The sequence below is a fragment of the Pomacea canaliculata genome, linkage group LG5 (assembly GCF_003073045.1).
Source record: "Pomacea canaliculata isolate SZHN2017 linkage group LG5, ASM307304v1, whole genome shotgun sequence".
Taxonomy (NCBI): domain Eukaryota; kingdom Metazoa; phylum Mollusca; class Gastropoda; order Architaenioglossa; family Ampullariidae; genus Pomacea; species Pomacea canaliculata.
The window spans coordinates 25,397,728-25,409,840 of record NC_037594.1 but is presented as its reverse complement, the minus strand read 5'-3'; the positions used below and the strand labels follow the sequence as shown (position 1 = coordinate 25,409,840).

Below are 12,113 nucleotides of genomic sequence, written 5' to 3'. Positions count from 1 at the left end.
CAGTTTTTCTAGGTCAGCAAGCAGAGTTCATATCTTCCATCATAGCTAAAGAACAGAATGGGAACTTTGTGGGACTTGTGCATTTGGTAGTTGGAAGTAATGTTAATGGTGCAGGTGTGCCAGATCTTGTTTCTTCTCAGGCCATGCAGATTTCTGCCTTCCCACTACAATCTTTGGTCAGTGTGACTCCAAGTACCATAAGAAGGTGATCTCCTTGAGCTGTTGCCTGTTTCTCTGCTTAGCTGTCAACATTGGTGTGAACCATGACTTTGCTCTTGTCAGTACTGACCTCCTGCTCTGTCAGCCTGTTGGTAATGTATTGTTACTGCTCTCACTGATGTCAATGTTGTCTTCCTGGGTAATATCTACTACAAAGGCACTATATCTAATGACCACAGAGGCAGTGAAATGTAAGGGATTCGCTGTGCTTGTGACACAGAATATGGATGGCATCCCCCTTCATCACCTGATAAAGTACCTATTGTTGCTGTTCTGATATCCAGTGAATCAACAGCAGACTACAGAGATCTTCAAAAACGGTCACCTGTTGTCGCCTGAACTGTCAATTTATTCAGCATTATGCATCAAACAAAAGAACCACTTGACTTACTACACAGCACTTCCTATATACTGTGTGATAATAATAGTCATCATTTACATATGAAGGATGTCATGGCAACTGCCACTGCATCAGTGCAGCTCTAGTCTCTGTATTTCTAGGGATACAAGTGTTATTCTCATGCATTTGTGATAACAGCCTGTCAGGCCAAGAGAAAGAGAATTATTGCACACAGAGACAATCACAAGCATGCTCATTCAAAAGCCATCACTTCACAAGCTTATGTACAAGGACTTTGTACTTCCTGTATGGCAATAATAGATCCTGTATTATAGCAACTGAAAACAACTATTGCTCAAATTTCCTATGGATGCATAGAACAGTTATCACCATTTCCTCCTCTGACATTCAAATTTGTTTTGAATTCCAAAAAAGGGGCACTAAATCAAGTTTTTGAAACTATTCATTTTAAGATACCAGATAGCTATTCACGTTGAACTATCAGAACTACAAATTATTTTTCACATAGACAGTCATCTAGAACTTCAGCGATAATGTACCTCAGACATAGATCGCGCAGAAGCTGGCAACTCCCATAAAGTATCGCTGCTACCCAGGCGATGAAAGTATGAGCGTCCTCCCTGGTCCACCAATTGCTGCCACTGGTTGCCAGTGCAAGAGGACATTTAGAGATCATGCAGCCATGTTGCAGTCATGCATGTCATTCCATAATTATAGAATATATACAATCCACAAAATACAAACAAATGCATATTATTATAATAGTATGCTGAACATAGTAGGCTGAACAGACATAGTTCTTTGTGAGACATCTTTCAGAAAATTACTGGAAGAGTTTCTGAGATAAACATCAGCTGACATTAAGAAAAGTGTAAGTATTTTATGTTTTCAAGATGCATTTTAACTCTCCCATAGGTATGATTTTCTGCCGCTGGGAAATCAGTTTCAATTCATTGCTGAAGCACAAAGATCATTCCACATTCAAGCAGTTTTGAATTTCCTGCTATATGCATGCAGACAAAGTCAGCACCACTCAAAAGTCATAACAATATTACGTTCATCAGTAAATGTCCTTGCAGGAAATTTGAATTAGATTATATAACACATCAAGATATAAATTACTCAATAAAGAAAAAAATGTATCAAAATAAAAAAAATAATGAAAGAATAATTCTCTTAATTGACAATAAAATAATACTTATAGTTATATAATTATGACTAATATTGTTGTTTATTTTGTGGGAAAAGTGTGCAATGGATACAGTATGGAGGATAAAATTTATGTAACACAGTGATGTCATTAATTTAAAAAAATTATTCCCAAAATTACTGACAAAGATGTGATCTTTAAATAGGTCACTTGTATGCTATACTTGTATTGCTGATAGTTTCTGGAAACTCACAGGATCAACATCTATCCATAGAACAGTGATCTGACATGAGAGATGTGACATATTTTATCATGTCTTGTTCCATGTAATTAACGTCAGTATTTTATCTGTGCATAAGAAGCTAAAGCCATTCACAAAATATCAACTAACAGGCAGCATAAGTCTATTAAACTAAAACTATTATTTACGCATCATGAGTTTATTTACTACAGAGAAATACCACAAGCTATTTCTTGTTAATCTATGTTTATTTTTTAATCTACTAAGACCTCAATGTGTGCCATTAACTGTGCGCACTTTATACACTCTTTCATCAAATTACACAAATAAAACAATCAGTGTTGCTGTTGTATGTTATACAATCAACACAAGCTATCCCTTCCCTGTTCTCTATACAGCTGAACTACATTGATCCCAGAAACCTTGCAATCATCAATGTCTAGCTCCATAATGGTGGTCATACACATCAAGGAAGATAATACACATAAGACTCCATGCTCTCAACACTCATGTCAACAGAGTGTGCTCAAGAAAAGTGATAGATACCTAAACCTCCACATTGTCAGCTCTCATCTTAGATACAACCAGTTTATGCACTCAACAATATTCATTACACACTCACATGTTGACTGATGCAAGCAAAACATCTGTGATATTATTTTTGTGTTCTACTCACCCTCTCTTGTGTTGCTTTGTGAACATAAAACACATCTCCATTTTCGTCTACCTGTTCATACTCATTAAGGGAGTCTGTGTCAAAGCCTGCTTCACCCCTTTCTGCCTGTCAAAAGAAATGCATAACTTGGAAAACATCTTCTTCTGCCAATATAGGTTCAATTTATAGGCGTGAACGGTGCTACTGCAATAAATATCATGAAGTGTGTAAGTCAGTGGTGCCCAACCTTTTCTTGCCCAAGGGCTGCACAGGACATGACAAAATCTCGTGGGCCAGGATCATGAGATTAAAAAGGAAATTATGTTGTGTCTGGTTAAAATGAGGTGGATGTGACCTGCGGGCCATAGGTTGGGCACCCCTGATGTAAGTAATTAACTAAATACTAAAAGAAATGAGGTGACACAAGACAGCATGCAGCCGCTTGTACCATACAGCCGACCCTTAGGACCTCACCAACAGACATGATAGCATTTCCTTATCAGCCCAGATCTGAGATTTCCTGGGAGCATCTTCCTATCCATTTAAGAATCTATTTACCTGAGGAAGTGTGTCCACCATGTAGTCAATATTACAGGAATGATTTAAGATGCAAAAATGTTTAATTAACTCCAAGAAATCCATTCCTGGAAATGTCTTTTGCATTGTCCCATGTCAGTGAACAGTGTTGTTGCGGCCCTATGCTCCTCAAAGAATAACAAGGAATTAACTGAAATGAACATGTCAGTGAACTATAAAATGAGCAAACGAGTTCTTAACACAGTCATGGAAGCACTTCATAAGGACTTCTAATCAATTTCTTCAATTGCAAGCATAGAGCATTGATGACAATGGCCACATAAATGACGTAAAGATCCCTCGTAAAAAAATTAAAAAAGTAGATCTCGTGACATACTTTACATCCAGCATGTTTGTGAATCTTGAATACTCAACATTTTTTCCTTGCTAAACTGGCAGTATCTTAAAAAAAACTTGCAAAACCTGGATTTTATAGTCGTCCCCACATCCCTGTAAAACAATACAAGCCCATAAGTAGAAGTGCACATCTTTTTGTAACGGTACAAAGTGCTTTCAAGTGAAACTTGACTGTTATAATAATAGTTGCAATTTCTTCCCTCTGTAACAGGGTTATGTTATCGTGTATTGCAGTTCATCTAAGTTCATAAAACAACAATATCACTGTGCATCTAATAATCTTTTGCTTTTTTGTACTTTATGTCATTAATCTGTAATTTTCAACTAGGATAATAATAGTCCTAAAGATATTTTGCATTCAGAATTATGCATTTTGTATGATTTACTCTTAATAACAGAAGCTGAGGAGGAAGAGAGCAAGAAAGAGTGAAATCGAAACAAAAAAGTCTCATGACGAGAGTTATTTCCTCATGTCAGGCATTGTTTTACTTCTCTTCATCACAGCCTACATCCAGGCTTCCATTTCTTCACCTTCTTCCCAACATTTACTGTACTGAAAACATTTGGATAGTCATGGGGTACATTACATTCACTCCTCTTTTTATACTTGTTTGGTTACTTGACTAGAAAGGCACTGTATACACTTTCCACTTACATACTTTTTGCTTCCATCATTAGGGGTAAGACAACACAAACTTCATGATGCATCCTTCAGAGAAGTTCATTTCACAATACAGAAAATCTTAGCAGGAAGGCAATGGACTGTGACCATCTCTATCAGTTCAGGTCAGTTCACCACAGAATGAAAAAGAAAACAACAGAGGTGGAGAAGTGATAGCAACAAATGGAAGAGCAAGAAAGAGAGAGAGAGAAGATGGAAAGACAATGATAGAATGCACATGTTCTGATTGTAAATTAATCTTAGCAATGAGATTTTGACTTCATTTGCAATTGCAGCGTATAACTGTAAATGTGAAGTTGAGGTAGTTCTGCCCAGCAAAGGCAAGCCAGATACCCAGAAATATTTGTAGTGGTGAAATGTGAACCACAACCCACATATGAGTTAGGTTTAAAACCACTGAACTGCTGATAAACTAGCGTTTCTCACACTATCATAAGTTTACGCATTAGTACCAGACTATTTCTGTCTAAAAGGCAAATATGTTCAAATGATGTCTCTTCATTATTTCTATAGCATACAATTAAGAAAAAAAAAACTACAATACATGAAATCTAAGGCTGCAGTACCTTTTCTGAATGGATGTAAAATCTTGAACTGAAACTCTCTCTCTATACATATATATACACACACATCGTCTCCAAACAATATATATTATACTTTCTGCTTCGCTTATCTGAAAATTCCCCAAATGTTGACAGCTTGACATGAATGTGAACAAAATTCCTTAGGAACTTGCTATCTGGTAATAGAGCAGTGAAAAAATTAAAGAAACTAGTCTTAGTTCTGCGAATAAAGTAGCGAGGGAAAAAAGTACTGTTGAGACATACTTGTGATCTTTCTCTGTCATTTGCAGGAACAGGTGACTTCTGCGGTGGACTAGCTGGCTTTTCTTTTCGAGGCGGTTTCCAAGTCAGCTCTCCTGTGTCACGGTTATGGAAGAACCTTCTCCCACTGTGGTCATCATAAACATCCCAAGGCATGTCCTCCACCAGAATTTTCACAAATAATCCATCCTGCAGCTTGGGCATTTGATCACATGGCTGGGCATGCTGATAGGGGAGGTTGGCGTAGTCAGATTCATTACCCTAAAAGTTGAGAAAGTCTTAAATTGTATGAAATCTTGAAATACCGAAGCAATCATATGAAGAGTGGAGTGAGAAAGGTTTGAGGCTTACTAGTTACACAAAACAGCTAGTGTACTGTACCAATATCATACAGGGATTGCTGTGACACTACCTTTTTTTCTGCAACTGCTGTAACAACTAGTGCACACTAGTAATGTCATGGGTATTATGGTTGGATCACTATCTAATAAGAAAAACACTGATGTTTACAATTTCATGTCTTGTAAACAGAATGACTTGGGAATTAGCACTAAGTGAACTAAGCCCAGAAATAGAACATATCTTTATTTTTAAATTTGAATTTGTCTTTAAGAAAATATTCAATGTGAATAACTGGTAGTTCTTAAAAAAAATAAAGAAAGAAATAAAACACATACACACATGCCAAGTGCATGACAGAAATGTACTTGATCAAACCTACTAATAGCTTAGACTTTCAAGATTTCATGATCTCATAATCACACCTTCTCACCATTCTTACCATCTTGTTTCCAGATAAATTTGATAATAATGCACTCGGAAAACTTGCTTCCTCTGTCATTGTAAAAATTCTTTTGAAACTGGTACACTGATGTTTACAGTAAATTCACAATAACGGTTGTCTTAAGCAAACACACTTTATTGAGGGTGACACCAATGTTTTCTTCATCTTCACAAGTGAATACAGTGTGTTTAACTGAGGATTCCCAGTGAGTATATGCCATACAGGAAATATAATACATAACGAAAGCCACCGAGTGTCCCACATTCTTTAAAACAAATTGTTCCAAAAAAGCACTGTTAATGACTAATGTATAATATTGAATCACAGCTACATTAGCTCAACCGGAAAGAAATGGTGAGGTAGGGAGGTAGTGAGGTTTAATAGTGATCCTGCAGGGGGAAAAAACTCAGGGAAGTTAGAGGTGGAGAGTAAAGGCAAGGAGAGGGGCGGAGTTAAACGCGCTTTTCATGACAAGGAGAGGGGTGGAGTTAAATGTAATTTGGAAAAGATTGGGTTTTCCAGTTAAGAGAAGAAACAGACCAAAAGCCAGCTGTGTCAGGGAAGGGAGCAGAGAACCATCAGGAAACAGAGTAAGCCTCCCTTTCATAAATTCACAACCCCCTCCGACCCCCAAAAATTCTATTTCAGAAGAAGTGCAAATCTATCTGTAAAGCAAGAATCAGCAATGTCCACATCTTGCTATGGTTTATCCTTTCCTCTGTAATAAGAAAGTATTCAACAGCTTGACCTTCAGGCATGACTGTGGTTCAAGAATAGGCCTCAATTTTAAGGTCAGGATGTAATATATAAAAAAGAAAGCCTTGCCATTCAGGTCAGGCTTTGCTACAAGAACAAGCAGGCTTGGTCAATGATACTGCAAAAAATGACTGTCCAGGAAAATGACTGCTCTCAATAACTGGGTTATAAATGTCAACATCCACTTGTGCAACTCTTGATATTTAGTTGTCTGCATGCATATGAAGTTACATACCCACACACGTTATCTGTACATACACATGCTAAAGTATCATCAGTCATACAAAAGAGGGGCTGACCTAGCAGTGGTCATTGTTGACAAGATACATTTCCTCATGTGACATGTCCAACTCTGCTGTTGCTAGTATAAATAATACTAATGTAGGTGCCTTGTGGAATAGCTTGAACTAATCAACTCGTATCAAACATTACTTAAATAGCAAGGTAAGCCATTTTATTGATCAATTAAAGCCTTTTTAGTCCTAAAACAGTACTTTAAACCTTGCCTGATTTGAAGAAATTGGGAGCCTACACAATGTGTAACAACTTACAAAATGCTTATTTTCAATTAATAAACAAAAGCAACTCCATTGTTTAGTTTTGGATCTTTCTCTGCACCATATACAGTGGCTACACTACACTATAATACACTCATCAGTTCTCCTTTTTGTACACAGCAGCTAGTTTTATAAGCTATATTCTCTTTCTCTCTGTCCTTAATTGTTTCCAGTGATTTGGTGGACATCATGAGTTGTAGGAAATTTGGTATAGGCACACCAGCTGGGCCTGTACTGTGCCCCTTCCAGGAGGTCATCCAGTTGGTGGCCTGACAACTGTTTGATGTTACTCAGCCCCCCTTTTTTGCTGCTTGCCTCCTGGATATCCTACCTCCACCCCTCCCTTTTTGTAGACAGGATATGTCCAAACCAAACCAGTTTTCGCCCTCTTCATTGTGTGGAACAGAGGTTCCTGGGGACCAACCAGGATGGTGACCAGACTATAAACTATGTTCAGTGACCTGTAATAGCACAAGGCTGGGTCTCTTGCTTGGGTTTCATCACTATCTGTTACATGCATTCACTACGACTAATGTGCAGTAATTAGTAAAGGCTATCTCTCAAGGAGGGTATCTGGTATGGATCTACTTATTTCTGTTTTAGTAACTCCAGCTACACAATTATATATTTATTTAATTCCTAGCAGCAATGACCTGATTAAACAATCATACACTTTACAATTCCTGAAAGCACAGATATATATATTAGAAAATGTCAAGACTCTAGTAATGACAAGTAGTCTCTATAACAAACCCAACGAGATGTGGTAGATATTTAAGAAGCACAATCTGCAAGTCAAGTATTGATAAAGAGATGTAGGTAGCTGAGGATCAAATGCGGGCATTATATGAGGCCAAGCCCATTGTACAGGTATAGAATAACCTCTGTATGAACATTATAGAGAAAGCATGAGACCAAGCTCATTGTACAGGTACAGAATAACCTTTGTATGTACACTGATACACTGATATTGGGGCTAATGTTGATATTCTTTATTTCTGTAGACAGCTTCAGTTCTCTGACATTGTCTGGTACACATCACAGTTCTTATCATTATCTAATATCAAATTGAGTGTCTCTTATATCCGTGACCTCAGATGATAAGGTTTAAGCGCAGTGACTTTAAAATCCTGTGCAAAACATGGCAGAAGAAAACATCATTTTTTTGCTGTTGTCTGACTTTGCATTCAGCAAGCAGGTGTGGCATGGCACTTGCATAGAATGCATATGTGCCTTACATACTATGCTAGTCATACTTTACCATAGATCAACTACCATGATACAATCTTTGTATGAGACTAGTGAGACTATGAACAAATCCATTTCCATATTATAACCACTGTTATCAATGCACTGCAAGAAAAATACCACTACTGTTTTATTGCTTGTTTCTGGATCTTATGTTCAGCAACTTGCTGTAGTTTTCAGGCCAGGAACAATAAGCTATTGCAGGCTAGCTGCTGACAGAGACATCATCAACGCCATATGCATGCTGACATGATGACAACTGAACACTATATAGAGTTCTGTCTTCTAAGCAAAAAGAAATAATTGCTGGACTCAAAATGCTCAAAGGTATGTAACAAAATTTCACCAAGCACATCTTTATCTCTAATAGGGCAATCAAGTATAATACATACATTAGCTGATGAGTTGTCCACAGAGGGAATGTTGGCTTCCAAACGGTACTGTGCCAAGTTGACATATTCATCATCACCATCTGACTCTCTCTTCCTTATTTCTGGCATTCCATTAGCAGATGTTTTTGATGTGGGTTGTTTGTCTTGTAACTCTAAACCAATCACTGTTGCCGTTTTGTCTTCACTATCCAGTTTCCCAATAGATTTCTCTGACATGCGTTTTTCTTCTTCATCCAATACATCATCTAATGTTGATAAAGCATTGTCCAAATCAAGATTCTTCTTTAAGATTCTAACATACTGTGCAGGCACAAAGAAGCCATCTGTGTCTTTAGAAGGGTTGTTATTGGCAAGAGAACACACATGCCACCACTCGTCGTTTGTTTTTTCTAACAGTTTGTACACATCTCCTTCTTGTATCTCCACCGTTCCAGTATCATCTGAGTATGTATAATCATAAAGAACCTCCACTTCTTTTACATCTTCGACAGACATTGTAAAGATATAAAGTTTCGACGTTAGAAAATTATTTCTCCCAAGTGCTCAGTTGTATAGGGCGTAACTCATTTCTGGCGATAGACATGTAACTATCTTTTGCCGTTTCCTTGTCCTTGGCATACATTCTTCAAGACGGCTAGCACCATAATAATTGCCTCACAGAACGTGCTCTGTGTGTGTGTGCCTAAAGAACAGCCTCACCGATTGTTGTTACGACAATGATATGATGATCACCTTTTGCCGACCTCAGACCTCTTGGGTTAAAACAATATTCAACAAGTATCCAGCGCACTGTCTTTTCGCTGTTGTTTTTTGCCGAAGTTTACATTTGCGCCGATTTTTTGTTTCGTTGGCAAGGAGGAGAAAGCGGAAGAGCGTCCTGGTTTTTAGTTTTCACACAAATTCAGCACGCGATCAGAACGATACGCGGAAGCACAACAGAGGCTGCCATGTCAGTGTCGGGGCCTAGCAGAGTATGTCACGCCTAATCTTATTGGTCAATGTTGACTGAGTGCTTACATTACAGGGCTTTCGCTGTTACAAGTGCTAGCATTACACGAGTAACAGGACTCACCGTTAGAAGTGCTGACATTACAGGGTATTTCAACGTTACAAGTGCCAACATTACAGGACTCTCACTGGCATGTTACCATACAAGAGCTAACTGACCACAAGTTTGTTTCACCAAATTTTTGAAATCAAGGATAAATGCTATTTTTTTTTCCCGGAAAGCTCTGTTTTCAACAATTATATACATTTCTCTATAGCAACGGTTTTTGCTAGTGGCGTATGAACTGGGGTTGGGGGACAAGAAATAAAGATACCTAGGAGGCAAGAATGTTGAACGTCGTTTACTTTCCCCTTCCAAAGACAAGCATATATATATATATCTTCCTATAACCCCACTGAATTATACATATATATTGCATGGTTGGATGGTTACAAAGGTGATGAATGCACCTTCTCTTGGTTCTTGTTATGACCACACCCGATACAAACAACTGTATCAGTTACAATATTATCCCAAGTGTTTTTGGTGGCTATTCAATCAGTCGCGACCAGTTTTGATCCTTTTGAACTGTTGGTGAACATATATATATACGGAGGAGGTGCGCAGGGAGTGGGCGCTCAGTTTATGTCGATAAATACCAAAGCACCTAAAGTTAGAGGTTTTGTAGTCTCAAAATATACCACCTACCACCTGCACGTTTAATATTGTGCTATGCATCTGTTATATGGACACTACAGGACGAGAAATGAATTTTTTTTTTTTTTTTTTTTGCGTCCTGCCACCTCTGTTCCCACACCCCACTCAGAATGGATAGCCAACTTCTTAGAGTACCGACAGAAATTGCAGACGTCTGTAAGTCTATAAAAAGTTTGATACACACAGCGCAATTTACTTCCCCTAAGTGACCCAGCTGTTGAGTGCAGATCTCTTACAAAGGACTGCAAATAAGAAAGTCAGCGATAGTGGTGGCCACCGCCCTCACAAACGACTGTGGCCCAAACTAAGCGTGGTCTCGAACACGGTCGCTGGTTGGTTTGGTTGGTTGGTTTAGTAGGAAAGTGCTTCCACCTTGCCGCGATTTCGCACTGTGTGGGGGGGGGGGGAAGGAGGGGGAGAAAGCCAAAGTACCCAGAGAAAACCCCATCCGCCCATCCCTGTGTACATGTGTCACATACAAAGAGTGTCCCGAGACGAGATGTGAACCCAGAGTCGCTCACTGTAGTAGTGACGGTCGCGGGACTACCTTTACCGTTTTTTATACCTCCCGCCCCCTCCTCCGCTGACAACGTGAGGTCAATATAACTTATCTGCGACCTCCCTCCCCCCCCCCCAAAAAAAAAATCTTTGAGCGACTCAAGGAGGCAGTGGTACGTCCGTGCACCAGGAAAACAGTTGGCGGAGTGCAGGAGTGCTTAATCTCTCGGCGAACACTTACAGTGACATCACTCCAGTCGCCAGCAGTGTGTATGTGTGTATGTGTGTGTGTCTATGCGTGCCCGCGTACCTGCGGGAGTTAACAGCACCTGTTGGCAAGAAGCAGCATGCGGTGTCACGACTGGGGACACTGAGCACCGGGTTATAGCAGATCGCGCTGTCCGCCACCAGACTTCCTTCAGTCACCAAGCAAAGCTTTTCTGACCACTGTTTCCTCCCTTACAGTCGGTTAATTGGTGTTGTAAGGAAGTGGGGAGTTTGGTTTGGGGAGGGAGAGGGAGTCGGGGCTGGGTGGTAGAGGAGGGGCCGTGTAGTACTCGAACTGTTTTTTGGTTGTTGTTGTTGTTTTTTTTTAACTGCATTCAGCATTTAGCAACGGGCTGAGTATACCTATGCAGCATTTTTAAGTTATTTTGCAGTGAAACAATTGAACTCTCTCCCTTTCCATATCCGTCACCTAACCACTATTGAATCCATTTAAACGTGCACTGAAAACGCACCTCTTCCGTAAACATTACTCCTAACAACTTTTCTCATAATGCTAGTCCTTTTTCACACCTTTACTTTTGCAATAGCATGTTACTGTCAGCTCTTGTTCTTGTTATTTGGTTCCTCTTCACGTTTTCTGTATTTGTTTTTATCCATCATTATTATTGGTGTTTATTCTTTCATTGTTCATTTGGGAACTAAGCTGTGCCTGTCTTGTTCTTGTTCTTAAGCGCTATATAAGAGCATGCTCATTAGGAGTGTGAATATGAGCTTTACAAATTTTGCGTTTATTATTGTGGATACTGACTATACCTATAAGCTGTCGGTACTGGCTGTACCTACATAATGTACCATACTGACTGTTCCTATACACTGTCGA

At 39.0% G+C, this 12,113-nt stretch overlaps 1 protein-coding gene across 1 annotated transcript in view; it reads right to left on the bottom strand.

Moving 5' to 3' along the window:
- LOC112563682 (rho GTPase-activating protein 15-like) overlaps nt 1-9,778 on the bottom strand; it is a 28,635-nt gene extending 18,857 nt beyond the window's left edge. The window contains exons 1-4 of the mRNA XM_025237918.1: nt 8,803-9,778; nt 5,069-5,326; nt 2,648-2,752; nt 1,120-1,221 (exon numbers count right to left, since the gene is read on the bottom strand). Of these exons, the coding sequence (XP_025093703.1) occupies nt 1,120-1,221; nt 2,648-2,752; nt 5,069-5,326; nt 8,803-9,297 (960 nt within the window). The 5' untranslated portion in view covers nt 9,298-9,778. The remainder of the gene's footprint in view (nt 1-1,119; nt 1,222-2,647; nt 2,753-5,068; nt 5,327-8,802) is intronic.
- Between the last annotated feature and the right edge of the window lie 2,335 nt (nt 9,779-12,113).